We start from the raw sequence: 16,554 nt of genomic DNA on the forward strand, positions 1-16,554 counted from the left end.
TGACCTAGCCTTTCTGAGCCAAATCTGATTCCACAATGTGGAGCTCATTACCATACCCACCTCCCCCAGGGTGTTGTAAGCGTCCTGTGATAGAACGATGTCATGTTCCCAAACTTCGGACATTCATGAGCTGCCTTTGCGATTTTTGCCACACTGTTGTATCACACCTTTTATAATACTCATAGAGCAACGCTAGCAGAACAGCAGCAAACACAGGATACTTCCTACTGTCCTAAATAGCTTACATCTGTTCATTTTATTTTTTTTGGCCGCACTGTGCAACATGGGGGATGGTTCTCTGACCAGGGATCGAACCCGTGCCCCATGCATGGGGAGCGCAGAGTCTTAACCACTGGACTGCCAGGGAAGTCCGCATCTGTTAACTCTTTTGATCCTCACATCAACTCCACTAGGGAAGCAGTATTTTTTCTTTCTACCCACCAAATGGAAATTCAGTATTATAATCAAAACTTCAAAGTCTTCCTCCCATACTGCTTTAATGTAAGGAAAAATAGCTTTTAATTTAATTTAATTTTTGGACAGGAAAGTAGTATTTATTGGTGGGCGTGAGTAAGGAGAGGACAGCGCCAAGGCTCTCATGAATGCAGGACCTGCCATTTGTCCAGGGGGCCACGATTAGGGATGTATTCGACCCCCCAGTCATCTGGGATGAGCCACTTTTCTGCCACCATGTTTTCAAATTCATCTGCTTAAACTTCGTAAATCCCCCCTTCTTGGAGATGTGAATCTTCTGGGGGTCAGGGGACTTGAACTCAGCCTGTGGAGGGCCTCAGTCACATGCTCCTTGCTCTGCGGCTCGGTGCGGATGGACATTATGACCTGGCCAATGCGGACCCTGGCCACTGTGCCCTGGGGCTTTCCAAAGGCCCCGCGCATACCTGTCTGGAGCCTAGATTGGGGACTGCATGCCGGACATGGATGTCCACGGGAAAGGGCTGTCTCCAGGGTCCCTTAGGGCAGCCCATACAGGCAACAGGCTGCATCCACTACTGGGGAAGTAGTATTTTATCCCCATCTTACACTTGAGGAACCAATGCACGGGGAGGTTAAGTAACTTACCCAAGCCACAGCCAGTAAGTGCAAAGCTGGTATTTGTACTAGAGGCTGGCTTCAGGGTCTGTGTTCTAATTGTTACTGCCTCTTCATGCCAGAAACTTACTGCTACTATTTAATATTAAAAAAAGAAAAAAACCTCCATTTTTAAACTTTAATACCTGCCTTAGCTTCTTCCTAAGCAATAACATCCATAAAATTATGTGTATTATTTTATATGCACACAAACACACACACACACACACACACACACAGAGGATATAAATACCCAACTAGTAAAAAACCTTTGGGAATCTCTCATCAACGCAAAAGGGCTGGCATACAGTAGGCATGCAACAAATGCAGCCATCATGCTTCTTGTCCAAACCTGAACTATATGCTAAGGCCCCACTCCTCCAGGAAGCCCTCCCTGATCACACCCCACCCTCAGCTGCCCTATGGGGACCTTCTGCTCTCTGTTCTCCTAGGGGGTGTTAGGGTTGTCACTGAATTAGTGACTTTCTCTCCCTTCCAGGCTGGGGGCCACCTCAGGGCATGAACTGGGTTTTATCACCTCTGTGTCCCCAGTGCCCAGACCAGGACAGGACACCTGTCAAGGATGGTGTTTGTCTAATGTGAGGATGGGGATGAAACTGCTAAAGTCCTCATCAAGGATCATGACCAAGCAGTTCCACTTGACCCCAAGTGGCCAGGAGTTAATCATCAAACCCGGGGAGGTCACACACAGGTCAAGAAGGGCACAGGCCATCTGGGCTGCCAGGTGCTTCCTGGACCTCACCTCCCATTTGATATATAGGGAGACTGAGGCCCCCCCCCCAAATTAATGTGACCAGCTCAGATTCACCCAGTGAGATGCTGATAGAGACAAGACATGAATGTGATCACGTCATTCCCCTGCCTAAAGCCTTCCATGGCTCCCTAGTGCCCCTGGGGTGAGGTCCAGACTCTGGATTGGCACAGGCATCCAGTGGACTCTGGTCCTTGCCCACCTCCTCAGCCCCAAACCCACATGCTGTCCCATCCTTGCCTTTTCTCGAGTCCTCCTGCACATGTCTCTGTTCCTGGAACACCCCATGTTTTTCAGTTTCAGACCTTTGCTTTCCCTGTTCCTGATTCCTGACCCCTCTCAGTCTCCTCCTCCAGGAAGCCTTCCCAGCCCTCAAGGGCCAGGTGAGGTCCCTGCTCTGGGCGCCCACAGCCCTACCCCACCTCTTCTTGCCAACATCTGACAGCATTGATCATAGCTGCTCTTCAGTGGTATCTTGGGGCTTCTTGAGGGCAGGGGACATGCTGTCTTGTTTGAGGCTAAAGGTCCCAGGACTTGACACATAGTTCGTGTCCAATAAATATTCTTTGAGTGAATGAATCGGTTGTCAGAGTCATTCATTTGAACAATAAATAATTGCTTGAGTCCCAATGTTGGGTATAAAATATCACAGATGAGGAGGAGCTCCAGAAGAAAACATGCCTTTCTCATGTGACAGATAATAATTGTTCCTTTATCCTTGTTATCTTGTCTCAGACCTAAGTTGACCTTGACAGTGGTCCAGGGGAAGGGGCTTGGCATTCGGCACAAGCACTGGGCTTGGAGGTGTCTGTGTCACAGCAAAGGTGGTCCAGGGTGAGAGTTAAAGGGTGCCCCTCGCTGGCTGGGTGGCCTTGGCTGAGTGAGTCCCCCTCTCTGGGCCTCAGTTTCTTCATCTGTGAAATGGGACCAGGTAATCACATGTCTCGGGCAGCAAACCGGGAGGCAGTGAAGGCTGATCTTGTCCCCTTTCTCCTTCAGTGGGGAGCTGTCCCTTTAATACAAGAGGAGGGGCCAAGGCCACAGGAAGCTGCAGGAAGCTGGCAGAGCCAGTGCCCACTCAGACTGGTGGGCAGTGGGCTGGGGCTGAGCTGGTCTGGGGACTGTTGAGAAGGAAGGTAAGGGGGTCTGGGGCCCAAATAGGGCCCTGGGGCTCTATGTACATTTGTGAATGTGAGTAGAGGCTAGTCTGGAAAGTTCTGGGGCCAAGTTCCTGCTGAGTGGACAGAAAGTGGGAGGGTGAGACTGTCCGAAGTCCTCCCAGGAACATGGGTTCAGCTCAGGGTGCTTGTGGCCCATCTGCCTTGGACTAGAAGGCTAGGGATCTGGGACCCTGAGGATTGGGGAGCACATCCTGATCCCAGGGGGGTGGGGCTGACATTCTGCCAGCCAAGGGGTGGCTGAGGTTTCCCAGCCCTGGCACCAGAGATTTGACTGTTGAGCATCACCCAGGTGGCCTCTGGGGAAAAGCGTGAGGGACAAGGGAGGTGGAAAAGGTAGTCAGTTGGTCTTTTACCCCAATTCATAGAAGTAGCAGGTGCCCTCCTGGGCGTCTGGGCTTGATAAGGCTGTTGGCAACTTGGGGTTCATTCGACTGACGCCTGCTGTCCTCTTCTGGGCAGTCGGTATAACCAAGAGGGCTGGGGGCGCCTGGGGACTGAGGCAGGAGCATTTAGCTCCTAAGGACAACTGGCAGTTAAGTACTAAATGCTCACACCTTTAATGATAATAATGCTAATATAAAAGAGAAAGTAAAGCATCGTGGGTAAGAACACAGATGCCAAAGTGCACTGCCTGAGTTTGAATCCTGGCCATGCCATTTCTAGCTGTGTGACCTTGGACAAGTTACTTAACCTCTCTGGGCCTCAGTTTCATTGTCTATAAAGTGGAGTTAATAATTGAACCTATCTCAGGGTCATTGTAATGATTATATGAGGTAAAATATAAGGTGGTTGGTATAGTGCCTGGCTCAAAGTAAGTCCCATATAATTATTAGCTATTATTATATGTGAAGCAGAGTTGATGCCTTTACTTTATGGTCTCACGTAATCATCGCAATGATCCTGTGATGCACAAGCCCTTCTCCCCGTTTGTTGTGTGGTTGGTTCCTTTTCATTTTTCAGGTTTCAGTTTTAATGGTCACCTCCTCCAAAAGGCCTTTCCTGACCTCCTGACCCAAAGTAGGTCCCCTGTTCTTCTTTTCAAGACTCCGTATATGCCTGTTTCCCTTTTAGCAGTTCTCACCATTTCTGATTATTTTGTTTGTCTATACAGTTATTTGTTGAATGTCGATCCCCTTCTGAGATTATAAGTCACCTCCAGGAGTAGATATCTGTCTGGTTCACCATGGTGTCCCCAGTCCCTAGGTCAGGGCCTACACCTTGTAAGCATTCTAGAGTAACAATGAGCCTACCGGCACTGTTAAAAGACCTCAGTGAGATAATGCCTCCAAAAGACTCAGTCAGTTTCTGGTAATTGGATTCCACAAAGGATAGCTATTATTATTATTACTATTATTATTAATCTGCCCCAAAACCTGTGAGTTGGGATGTTATTATTCCCATTTTACAGAAGGGGAAATAGGCACACAGAGGTTGAGACACTTGTCTGGGTCACACAGCCAAGAAGTCATAGCTAGTTTCTAACTCTGGTCTCTGATTGACCCCAAAGCTCACATTCTTGGGCTCTGGGGCTGAGGTGAGGCCCAGGGCTGGGTATGCGGGATTTGGATGACCCGTGGGCTACCCTCCCCCAATGCCATGCCCTGCTTAAGAATTGTCCTGGATGGAACTGGGTGGAGTTCCATGGCTTTGCCATGCCTGGGGAACCCCAGGGCCATCCCAACAAAGGCCCAGAGTCAAATCCAGGGACAGGAGACCTGGAAACCTCTGAAGAGGGGAACCCAGCTCTTGACTAAGCAAGGGTGGACGAGAAGCTTGGGCTTGTGGTGGGCGGGGGAGGTTGCAGCGCTCCGCCTAGTGGCAAATAGTGGAACTGCAGCCCCACTATTGGGCGGCCCAATGCTTTTCTGCGCCAGAAAAAACAAAGGGGGGTGGGTGGGAGGGCAGAGCGTTTGCTCCTTAAAAAAAAAATCCTTCTGCTGTTCTCCCTTCTAATGTCCTCCCTCTCTGCTTCTCGCCCTTACACACTGGTTCATTCACTCACTCACTCACTCATCCGCACTTTGGCTTAAAACTTCCCAGCGGCTTCCCATAGCAAGTAGAATTAGAATAATATCCCAACTCTTCACCGTGGGCTGGAACACCCTCCCCAACATCCCCGACCCCCTCTCCTTGCTCGCCTCCTACTCTCACCTCCACCAGTCCCTTCTCTCAGCACCAGGAACACTCTAAGTTCATTTCCTTCAAGGCGGTGGTTCTACCTGCTGTTCCCTCCACAGAACGCTTTTCCCTTGCTTCTCTTCTTGTCATTCATCTCAAAGTTTCCCCTTTGAGAACTTGCAGGTCAAAAGAAAGTAAATTACCTCTCAACCAACCAAAAATGCACAAAACCCTGAACCATCACCAACAACAAGATGGGTGGTTTATTACATTTTTTTTTTTTTGGTTTATTACATTTAATGAGACGATTGGAGATTTGAACACTTAGCAGATATTTGATGATATTAAGAAATCATTTTAATATTTTTAGATGTGATAATGGCATTGTGATTACATTTTAAAAAATAAACCTCAGTGAGGCATAATTTCCATAAAATAAAATCAGCTTGCTCAAGGTTAGAATTTGAAGAGTTTGGACAAACGTATACTGTTCTGAAACCGTGGCTACAATGTTTAAAAAGAGTCCTTTGCTTTTAGAGCTACATGCTGAAATATTTACAGAAGAAATAATATGGGAGGAAATTTATAATAATCATAAAGGAGGAAAAAACAATAATACAGGAAGGAGGATTAGGCACAGATATGGAGAAAACAAGGCAGGCCACACGTTGATGATTGTTGAAACTAAGTGATGGCTACACGGGAGCTTCGTCAGACAGTTCTTGACACTTTTGCTGTGTTTAAATTTTCCATAATACAAGTTTTAAAAAAAGTTTCTTTCCTGGGAGACGGCTTTGCTGACCACCCTTGCTAAAATAATACCCTCCCCTCTAGGTCACTCCTGTTTGAAATTCTGTGTTTCTGTCTCCCCAACTAGACCGTGAGCTCCGGCAAAGCAGGGGCTGCCTCTGACGTGTTCCCTGCTAGGACCCAAAACCTGGAACTGCCTGGCACATAGTAGGTGCTCAGTAATGTCTTTTGAATGAATAATGAATGATGAATGAATGAATTCTCCCACTCTCATTCATTCATCACCACTATTGGCCACGTTCTCCATCCCCAGCGCTGTGAGCAGCCACAGTTACAGAAGAAAAGAGCCCCTAGTCCAAACCTCCTTGTCCAGCTGGTGAAACTGAGGCCCAGAGAGGCGCGGATACTTCCCTGGAGCCTCACGGCTTGACAGCCATATGGCACTAAGGGCGCCAAGCGGAGGAGCTTCTCCCTCTCCCCGTTCCCTGTTCTGGTTACAGGGACTCTTGGCTGGAGCTGCCTGGGCTATGATGTTTGTGCCCTCCTGCAGGCCCTCTAGGTGGTTGCTGGTATGGAGGGCCCTCTGGCGGAGTGTGCCAAGGGTGAGCACTTCCACATCGTCACACCTCTGCTGGAGAGCTGGGCACTGTCCCAGGTGGTGGGCATGCCTGTCTTCCTCAAGTATGAGAATGTGCAGCCGACTGGCTCCTTCAAGATCCGTGGCATTGGACGTTTCTGCCAGGAGGTGAGGGTGTGTGGGCAGGAGGGGAAAGTGAGGTTGTACAGATGGAAGGGGACAGCTGTGGGCAGGACGAGGGGTGGGGAGAGTTGGAGTGGGAGGGTCTAACTCCATCCCACACAGGCCTCCATGACACCTGCTTGGGTCAGCCCCCACCCACATACCTTGTCTTCCCAGGTGGCCAAAAAGGGATGCAGACACCTGGTGTGCTCCTCAGGTGAGCCCACCCCTTTCTACTTCATGCGGGTCCTCAGGGCTGGGTTGGGGGAGGAGGACCTGGCTGGAGCAGCAGTAGATGTCCAGGGCTTGGCCTCTTTTTTTTTTTTTTTTTGCGGTACGCGGGCCTCTCACTGCCGTGGCCTCTCCCGTTGCGGAGCACAGGCTCCGGACGTGCAGGCCCAGCGGCCATGGCTCACGGGCCCAGCCGCTCCGCGGCATGCGGGATCCTCCCAGACCGGGGCATGAACCCGCGTCCCCTGCATCGGCAGGCGGACTCTCAACCACTGCGCCACCAGGGAAGCCCCTCTTTTCTTTTTCTTTTAAATAAATTTATTTGTTTATTTTGGCTGCACGTGGGCTTTCTCTAGTTGCGGCGAGCGGGGGCTACTCTTCGCTGCGGTGCGCGGGCTTCTCATTGCGGTGGCTTCTCTTGTCGCAGAGCACGGGCTCTAGGCGCCCGGGCTTCCGTAGTTGTGGCACGTGGGCCTCAGTAGTTGCAGCATGTGGGCTCAGTAGTTGTGGCTTGCGGGCTGTAGAGCACAGTCTCAGTAGTTGTGGTGCACGGGCTTAGCTGCTCCACGGCATGTGGGATCTTCCCGGACCAGGACTCGAACCCGTGTCCCCTGCATTGGCAGGCGGACTCCCAACCACTGCGCCACCAGGGAAGTCCTTGGCCTCTTCTTAAAGGTCCAGTCTCGTCAAGGTCATGGTCAGATGGCTGCTTTGCATGTCCTCTCTCAGCCCCCTTCCCATCATTCAAGCCTCCTGGTAGTAAGTGATAAAACCCCAATCATGCGGGTTTAAGTTACAGGCTCCAAGAATTGAAGAATTCTTGGGATAATTGGCTTTCAGGCACAGCTGGACCCAGGAGCTCTCCTCTGTACCTCTCCTTTTCTTGGCTTGTCGTTCCTCTGTACTAACTTTACTCTCATATAGACCACATGGTAGCGAGATGGCCATCCGGAGTTTTAGGCTTGCCTCCTACCATCCTACCAACCCTGGTGAAAAGGGAGTACCCCTTCCCAATGGCCTCATCAATCCATGAATTGGTCTTTTTGGCCCAGCTTGTCCCATGTACTCATCCCTGAACCAATCATGGTTCAGGTGAGTGTGTTCTCTGATTGGCTCCACATAGATCACGTGTCCACCTCTGGGGCCAATGGTGGGGCATATAAGTGTCGGGAAGGCGTGACTCCCAAAGGGGAACGGAGAGGGTGGGAGAGCAGTGTGTCAACAGGCTAATACAAATGCCCACAGCCCCCCCTTCTACTGCCTCCACAGGGGGTAACGCAGGCATCGCTGCCGCTTACGCTGCTCGGAAGCTGGGCATCCCAGCCACCATTGTGCTCCCCGAGGGCACCTCTCTGCAGGTGGTGAGCAGGCTGCAGGGGGAGGGGGCCGAAGTTCAGCTGACGGGAAAGGTAAGGACCTCAAGAAGGGGAGACCAGCTGAAGGGAGCTGTTCCCCCTTTACTCCCACCTCAGCCCTAAGAGATCCTGTTTCCTTTTCCGTTTTGTGAACTATGCCTGGGACCCAGTCATCCCTGAGGATGGCTGAGCTGAGGGGTGAGTGAGATGTGTTGTATATTAAGGGCTTGGATCTGTCAACTTGCCTCTCCCCACCTTGAGGAGACTTTTCCTGTGTGAACCCAAGAGAAGCAGGAGGCTGGTGGTTACCAGGAGTGTATCTGTCTCCCTGCACCCTCACTAACACGTGGTGCTATCCACTTAAAATTTTTGCCTTTCAATAAGACAAAAGTATAAAGAAAGATGATGACAGCATCATCCCCCATTCTGAGGCCACCCCGATAATGAAAGGATATTCATCAGATAAGGATATCGTTGGTTCACTTTGTTACCCAAGAAACAGAGACCCAGACATGTCATGCTTCCCCCCTCCTGGGAAGAAGAAGAAGAAAAAAATCCATCCATCCATCCACCCATCCATCCATCATCCCTGGAAAACAGGCTTTTAAAAACCATCAAGGTTAAAACTAAAAGCCATATCATGGTACCCAAAAGCTGGTCTCCAAATACTTAGTGTATACAGTTTCCTTCCTGCCTGCCTGCTTTTCTGTCTTCCTTTCTCCTTCCTTCCTTCATATATTCATCCATTCATTCATTCATTCAGCATCCTTCCGTCCATCACCCTTTCTCCCTCCCTCTGCCTTCTTTTCCGCCCCTCCATCCATCCATCATCCATCCAACAGATATTCATTGAGCACAGACCATGTGCCTGCACTATGTTAGGCTGTGCTAAGAATACAGAGGTAATAAGACGTGGTCTCTACTCTTACAAAGCTCCAAGTATTGTTGGGGAGACTCGCAGGTAACCAGATGATGAGAATAGAACACGATGGGTCCTGCCTGGATTGTAGAAAGCACATGGCATCCATTTGTCCACTTGGAAGCCTCTGCCTTTGTCCCAGGAGGCTGCTGGGTCCACACCAGCTCTGGTCTCACCCTCGGGGGTCTCCTCAGCCCACTGGCCCCTGGAGCCATCCAGGAGACCTCAGGCTCTGCTCCAACCTCCATAGCCGTCTGACTCCCGTCTTCTGAGGTCCTCGGTTTCTCTTTAGGTCTGGGACGAGGCCAATCTAAGGGCACAAGAGTTGGCCAAGAAGGACGGCTGGGTGAACATCCACCCGTTTGACCACCCCCTGATATGGTAAGGCTGGTGCCCCTCTCCCCATGGAACTCAGCACTGAGAGACCGCCGTTGAGTCAGGGTCCTCCCACTGGACAGAGGGGAAACTGAGGCCCCAAGAGGAGAAGAGGCTTGGAAGCCAGGCACATGGAGGTCCAGACCCCACCTCTGCCACTTGTGATTTGTGTGACTCTGCAAAGCATCTCACCACCCATGCCTCAGTTTCCACGTGTGTAAAATGGAAATGCTAATAATAAATCCCCTCGACTGAGTGTGTACTTTGGCACACATTCCATCCGTTTAGTCTTCCCCAAAGCCCTAGAGATGGTTGTTTTAATGCCCATTTTACAGGTGAGGAAACTGAGGCACAGAGGGGTCAAGCTCCTTGCTGAAGATTACTCAGCTAGTAAGTGGCGGAGACCTTGGGTCCCAGGCCCAGGACTTGAGTTGGGCTGGTTCCAAGTGTTACTCTGGTCTCCTCTTAACCAGACACAAGAACGCTGCCTCTTTCCAGCGTTGTGGAATGGATTAAATGGATTGAGAATGTGCCTGGGAGGTTGATGAAAGGGGGAAAGAATGAGTGAACGAATAACCTGAGTGGATGAAAGCTGAGTGAACTAAGCGTGGCAGGGTCTCCCCTCCACGTGCCACGGGTGGGGAGGCGGATGGCGACGCGGGGAGTTTGTGTGGTTGTGAGCCTGTGGGACTGGGGCCTCCCTCACCCCTGCCCCTCTCTCCTGCTCCCTCATCCTGCAGGGAAGGCCACGGGAGCCTGGTGCGGGAGCTGAAGGCAGTGCTGGGGACCCCACCGGGTGCCCTGGTGCTGGCAGTAGGGGGCGGAGGCCTCCTGGCCGGGGTGTCGGCTGGTCTGGCAGAGGTGGGCTGGAAACATGTGCCCATAATTGCCATGGAGACCCAAGGGGCACACTGTTTCAATGCGGCCGTTAAAGCAGGCAGGCTGGTGACACTGCCGGACATCACCAGGTAGGCACAGGCTGGGAGCATTTGTGGGGCGCTAGGCTGCCCTAGGACCTCCCAGCCCCACTTAGTGGAAGTGGGGCACTCAAGGGGGTCACCTTTTTTTTTTAATTAAAAAAAGTTTTTTTTTTTTGCCACACCATGGCATGCGGGATCTTAGTTTCCTGACCAGGGATCGAACCCATGTCCCCTGCAGTGGAAGCACAGAGTCTTAACCACTGGACCACCAGGGAAGTCCCCTCAAGGGGGGGTCTCCTTAATCCTGCATGGCTGATCTATAGGACTTTTCATTCCCCGCTTAAACCCATCAGTGTGTTCCCTAAGCTCTCAGGCCCCAATCAGACTCCTCCCCGTTCCACTTCAGCCACTGGCCCGTCTTCCTGTCCCTTGAATGGGTCATGCTCTTTCCTCCCGCCAGGCCTTTGCACGGGCTGTGTCCTCGGCCCAGAAGTCCTAGGGTTCCCTCTTCTTCTTCTGGCTGTTTTCTCTCCCCTCAGAGAGATTCTCCCCACAACCCTGTCATCGGAGTTTCCCCTCCCAAGTTCTCCCTCATAGTGTGTACCTGCAGTGGGTATTTATTTACTTGTTCTTGTGTTTCCTTACTCACTGCTGTCTCCCCTCCCGGACTTGCTTCTTGATAACAGCAATGACAATAATCGCAGCCAACACTTCTGTAGAACTCACTATCTATCAGGCTCTGTTCTAAGCACTTGAAATGTTTCAACTCATTGTCTGTGACAACGTCGTGAGCCAGCTATTGTTATTAGCCCAGTTTTTCAGATGAGGAAACTGAGGCTCAGGGAGGTCAAGTGACTTTTCCAAGGTCACACAGCTAGTTTAGAGCCAAGGTTTGAAACCAGGCAGCCTGGTACCAGAGTCCGTACTCTGGGCCACTTAGGGCTCAGAGCCAGTTCTTATGAGCTCAGCAAAGCCTCTCCCAGGCCTGAAACACTGCCTAGCTCAGGAGAATACCAGCAGGTAGGTGATCCCAAGCACGGAGGTAAAGAGCGTGGACTCTGGAGCCAGACTACCTGAATTTGAGCCCACATTCTGCTATTGACTAGCTGTGTGTCCTAGGGCAAGTTACTCAACCTCTGTGAACTCCAGTTTCCTGACCTATAAAATGGAACTCATAGATTTCTAACTCCAAGGGACAGCATAAGGATTAAGACAGAAAATCCAGGGATTTCCCTGGCGGTCCAGTGGTTACAACTCCGTGCTTCCACTGCAGGGGGCTCAGGTGCGATCCCTGGTTGGGAAACTAAGATCCCACATGCTGCATGGCACAGCCAAACAAACAAAAAAACAAACAAACAAACAAAAAAAACCCTGTCGGAAAATCCGAGCATCCAGCACCTTGGAAACATTCAATGAATATTAGCTATAGCATAGACATGGTAGATGGTTATTAATGAATAAAATGAAAAAATCATTTCCTAGGCTTGGCTTTCTGGGGTCTGTGCAAGAACAACACAGTCACGGCTGTAGAGCCAGAGGGGGTGACGTGCATTCACCAGCTGTTCGTGGGACACACAGTTTTTGAGTGCTTCCTCTGAGCCAGGCGCTGCTTGAGACTCTTGAAATGCTGGGCCCCCGGCCCATTGCAGGATGGGAGGGGGGCCCGGGGCTGGGGAGGGCTGGGGCTGTGCGGGGAGGAGACTTGAGTCCCCAGCTCTTCTCCGCACCCCTGCCCTCCCTGCCCCACCTGCCCGCTCCTGCAGTGTAGCCAAGTGCCTGGGTGCCAGGACGGTGGCTGCACAGGCCCTGGCGTGTACGAAGGAGTTCAAGGTCTTCTCTGAGGTGGTGGAGGATGTTGAGGCCGTGAGCGCTGTGCAGCGGTTCCTGGGTGAGTAAGCACTGCCCCCCACCCGGGCTCAGAAACCGGCAAAGTCCCTGGATCCCCTGGAGAGAGCGTGCTCTCTCTTATCTGTATCCTCAGTGCCTATCGCAGGGCTGGGTATACAGTAATCATGTAGTAAGTGCACGTTGAGTGGATGGAAAGGGTGGGGGTGAAGAAGGGGTGTGTCCTGCTGTCTCTAGCCTCTGGACTTCTGCACCCACTTTTCTTCCCTCTTGCTGCCCATCCTGGCCCTGCTCCCTATTTGTTTCATGTAACTAAGGGGGCTACTCAGCTATCATGGCACCTCCTCCAGGAAGCCTCCTCTGATCTCTCACCCCCACCCCACCTGGGTTGAAGACTTCCTATGCACCAATCCCAACAGTCTCATAACTGCCAGATTCTTATCCAACTACATCACTAGACTGTGAACTCTATGAGGGCGGGGGCTGGTGTGTCTTGTTCATTGTTGTGTCCCCAGGGCCTTCCTAGCCCTGGGCCTGGCAGGGAGGGGGCGCTCAATAAATATTTGTTGAGTGAATGGATGAATGTATGAGTGAGTGGAAAGGTGGATAATGAATAGGTGGATGGGTGGGTGGATAGACGGTTGGATTGATGGGCAGTGGATTGACAAATGACATGGAGGAAATGGATGGAAGGATGGGTGGACACATTGATTAATGGACACATTGATGGATGGACAGACAGACAGTCAAATGATGGATAGGGGATGAATGGATGGATGGATGAATGGATGGATGGATAAAACAATGATTGATAGATACACTGATAGATGGACGGACAGACAGTCTAATGATGGATAGAGGGAGGGATGGATGGACGGATAGATGAAAGGCGGATGGATGGAGGGATAGACGGTCAGATTGATGGGTGGAGAGAGAGTCAGACAAATGACGGATTGTGAGATGGATGCCTGGGTGGCTGGCTTCACGGAGTTGCAGTGCCCAGAGCCTGCTGAGCACTAACTGGTTCCTCCCCCCCCCCTCCCCCCGCCTCCGTTCCCCTCCTCTGGGCAGATAATGAGCGAATGTTGGTGGAGCCTGCCTGCGGGGCAGCCTTAGCTGCCGTCTACTCAGGCGTCCTGCGGAGGCTCCAGGCTGAGGGCCGCCTGCACCCTTCCCCGGCCTCAGTCGTGGTCATCGTGTGTGGAGGCAACAACATTGACAGTGGAGAACTACAGGCTCTGAAAGCCCAGCTGGGCCAGGGCTGAGGGCTCCTGGTTTAGGAGGGCCGGCTGGTCCCCAGTGATCCCCAAGAGGCTCCTGGACACCCCTGGAGGGGCTTGCTGGCTGAGGGGCCTCTGTGCTCATGGAGGGCAGTGGCAGCTGCTCTGTGCTGCTATGCTGGCTGTCTCCTACAGGAAGCCCTCCTGAACTGCTCCCTTTGGCTTCCCTGCAGCTCTGGCCAATAAACCTTTTCTGAGTTGGGCTTGTAACTCCAGCAGGTCCATTTTTTCCACCTCCATGAACTCAGAGAAGGCACACAGCAACCTGATGCCAGCACTCTGATGACGCGACTCTCTTCCCATGACACAGCTTGTGCAACAAAGCCAAGAATTCAGAACTCCGGTTCCTAAGGGAATCCGGCCATGCTGAGCTCCTAACCGGGCTTCCCTTACCTGGCGGACCTGCTCAGGAAGGGGAGGGGGACATTCTGTCACTTCTCAGGCCTGGGCTGGTAGGACAATATTGCCAGTCTTTATCAAGTGCTTGTCATGTGCCAGAAATGCTTCTAAGAACTTTCTATTCCTTGTCCTCTTTAAAGTTCACAAAGGCACTATGAAGTAGAAACCATTATTATCTTCCCTGTTCTACAGATGGGGACACTGAGGCATGGAAAGGTGACATAACTCACTCGAGGTCACACAGGCTGGAATGTAGCCCGGCCAGCTTCAAACCCTGTGATTTTCGACATGACTCTGTATTTCTTGGACCTTCGCCTTCTTTGTGTGGTGGGACATTGGAGAAGGAGGTATGGCCTCCAGGTCGGTCTGGACACACCTGTGGGTCACAAGGAGGGTGGACACTGGTCCTGAAACTGGGCACCTGCAGTCCCTGGGAAGGATCTCTTCGGAAACCGAGAGAAAATTAGAATCCTTTGTGGCCACCAGGGGGCAGCAAATTGTCTCCAATGGGGAAGCCCGGCTCCAGGCAGGTGAGACCTGCCCCAGGGTCTTCCTTGACTCTACCCAGCCGGGGGGTGCTGAGGTCCCAGAGGCGAATGGGCCCACACAGTCTGGGCATGGCGGAGCCCTATACAACCCCTCCCTGCGCTGCAGGAAACAAGGCTCAGAGAGGGTGGGGGGCCACCCTGTGTCACAGCCCATGGCAGAACCCAGCTCCCGGCTCCCACTGAGGGGCTGCCTCATGAGGGCTGTGTGACCTTGGGCAAGTGCCTTCCCCTCTCTGGGCCTCAGGCTGCCCCTCTGTGCTGGAGGAGGCCCACTTGCTGCTTCCCACCTCCTTTCCTGTGGCCAAACTGTTCCCTCCACCAGGTGTCTCCTCCTTTTCTCAGGCTGAGGATTTGAGAGCAGCAGTGTCCTCCCTCTGCTTCTCCCACTGCTTCGGTTTCATCCTCCCTTTGACCGTAGACGTCGACCTCGGTTGCCAAGGTCGTCCCTCCAGAAGGCTCCAGGACCCAGCCCTATGTCCCTGTGGGTTCCTGGAATAGACACTGAGCGCTCCAGAGCGGGACACAGCCAGGTTTGAGCCTGAACTTTGTTCCTACTCACTACCCCAGTGACCTTGAGTAAATGATGCTCTGGTTCAGTACCTCAGTGTTCTAATTAGTAAAATGGGTTGTTTGCAGATTACGCCTAGGACCCGGCACAGGTGTCGTCTTTCAATAACTGCCAGTTCTTACCATTTCCTGAGTGTTCCTCCTGCAACAGTGAGGGGTGCGGAGGAACTAGTAGTTATTCTTGTGTTGAGCACCTACTGTGTGCTTCGGGTCTCAGCAGGCATTTCAGTTAACCCTGCAGTAACCTATGTGGTAGATACTATTATAATCTTCATTTTTTGCAAATGAGGAAACCGAGGCACAGAGCAGTCAAGCACTTACTCCAAGTCACACAGCTGAACTGGAACGCTGCTATGTAAACACCTGGGCTTGTGCCTCTAACCACGACTGCTCTCCTACCTCCTTTCCTTTGCTTAAGCCATGCCCCCTGCATACCATGCCCTCTACGCTTCTAAATCCTACACATTCTTCGAAGCCCAGTGTAAAGGCAGCCTCCTCCCTGAAGCCTCTGGGATTGCTTCAGCCAGAGAACGTCTCCCCAACCCCGCACTCCTCCAGGTGAGTGGCAGAGCCCGTCTCCACTCCAGGTGCTCTGTCTCCCACTCAGGCTTCCTGTCCTTGGCTGCACTCTTGGGAGACTTGTCAGCTGCCGTTTGCTCCTCTCCTGGTCTCGGCAAGCTTGAGATAAGAACCCGAGGGGCCTGTTGACCCTGTCCAGATAACACATGTCAATTACCTTGGAGTAGCCCTTCCTGGTTGACACCCAAGGAATGCCAAGGGCAGAGCGGAGGCACAGGGAGAGAGCAGGATGTGGACGGTTGAAGCTGAGGTGATGGTTGTTATGACCTGATGTAGCAGGATGGGCACTGGAGCTGAGAAACTATTGCCATTCTGCCTTTGCCCTCCTGGACCACTCAGTGGGGGAAATGGGGAGCCTATGAAGAGGGTCCTGGGAGCACGAGATTTTCTGTATTGGTCCAGGGCTCTGTGGAGAGCACTGAACACTGGGTCACCAGGTGTGTGTACCTGCCTGAGATACACCCAGCTTCTCCATCCCAGCTGGGGCCCCTCTCCTGGGAGGCGGGCCCTTTGGTTGCCTGTGGGTCCTATCAGCTGAGGTTCCCTCTGTCTTCTCATCAGGTGGACTCTAAAACCCCTGCCTCCAGAGGCTGCCTCCATCTAGTCCTTCACTCCAGCCTTAAGCCAAGGTGATGGTTGAAATCCAGCCTTTGGTTGGCAAAGGGGGTGTTTTTACCCCAGAGCTGGCCCCAGGCATGGCAGGGGCATGGGAAGGCGGACCAGGGTTATGCCACTGTTGCTCTCCTTTCTCCAGCCTGGGCAAGAGCCCAGTACAAAGCAGATACGTGCTCCAGTACCTTCAGAGAAGGGTCTGACCCTCAGTTGTGGACACGATGGCTCAGACTGGCTTTATGTCCCAAGTCATCTGTGCATGGCTGTGTGCTTTT

The 16,554-nt window shown here is 52.1% G+C and overlaps 1 protein-coding gene and 1 non-coding gene across 3 annotated transcripts; one reads left to right on the top strand and one right to left on the bottom strand.

The window, feature by feature from the left end:
- Nucleotides 1-954: 954 nt before the first annotated feature.
- On the bottom strand, nt 955-1,086 carry LOC114902487. The gene has a single exon (XR_003795510.1). It is a non-coding gene; the product is annotated as a small nucleolar RNA SNORA70 (small nucleolar RNA).
- A 1,846-nt stretch (nt 1,087-2,932) lies between these two features.
- SDSL (serine dehydratase like) lies at nt 2,933-15,169 on the top strand. Of its 2 annotated transcripts, XM_029233065.1 has the most exons (10): nt 2,933-2,997; nt 6,038-6,117; nt 6,461-6,655; nt 6,827-6,866; nt 8,150-8,289; nt 9,447-9,535; nt 10,270-10,497; nt 12,213-12,337; nt 14,166-14,320; nt 14,864-15,169. In XM_029233065.1, the coding sequence occupies exons 3-10, from the start codon at nt 6,482-6,484 to the stop codon at nt 15,017-15,019; spliced, it is 1,107 nt and encodes a 368-aa protein (XP_029088898.1). In that variant the 5' UTR covers nt 2,933-2,997; nt 6,038-6,117; nt 6,461-6,481; the 3' UTR covers nt 15,020-15,169. The 2 variants fall into 2 exon arrangements, with proteins under 2 accessions (XP_029088898.1, XP_029088903.1); XM_029233070.1 differs by lacking the exons at nt 14,166-14,320; nt 14,864-15,169 and adding an exon at nt 13,366-13,775.
- The last annotated feature ends 1,385 nt before the right edge of the window (nt 15,170-16,554 follow it).

Source organism: Monodon monoceros, unplaced genomic scaffold (genome assembly GCF_005190385.1).
Source record: "Monodon monoceros isolate NGI ecotype Baffin Bay Population unplaced genomic scaffold, NGI_Narwhal_1 Super_Scaffold_1, whole genome shotgun sequence".
In the NCBI taxonomy this organism is placed as follows: Eukaryota; Metazoa; Chordata; class Mammalia; order Artiodactyla; family Monodontidae; genus Monodon; species Monodon monoceros.

What these genes read in the sequence shown, in the direction of transcription:
- SDSL (XM_029233065.1), top strand. Translation starts at nt 6,482, where the DNA reads ATGGAGGGCCCTCTGGCGGAGTGTGCCAAGGGTGAGCACTTCCACATC. An exon ending in ACACCTGGTGTGCTCCTCAG is followed by an intron (nt 6,867 to 8,149) that starts GTGAGCCCACCC and finishes CTGCCTCCACAG; the next exon opens with GGGGTAACGCAGGCATCGCT. An exon ending in TTTGACCACCCCCTGATATG is followed by an intron (nt 9,536 to 10,269) that starts GTAAGGCTGGTG and finishes CTCATCCTGCAG; the next exon opens with GGAAGGCCACGGGAGCCTGG.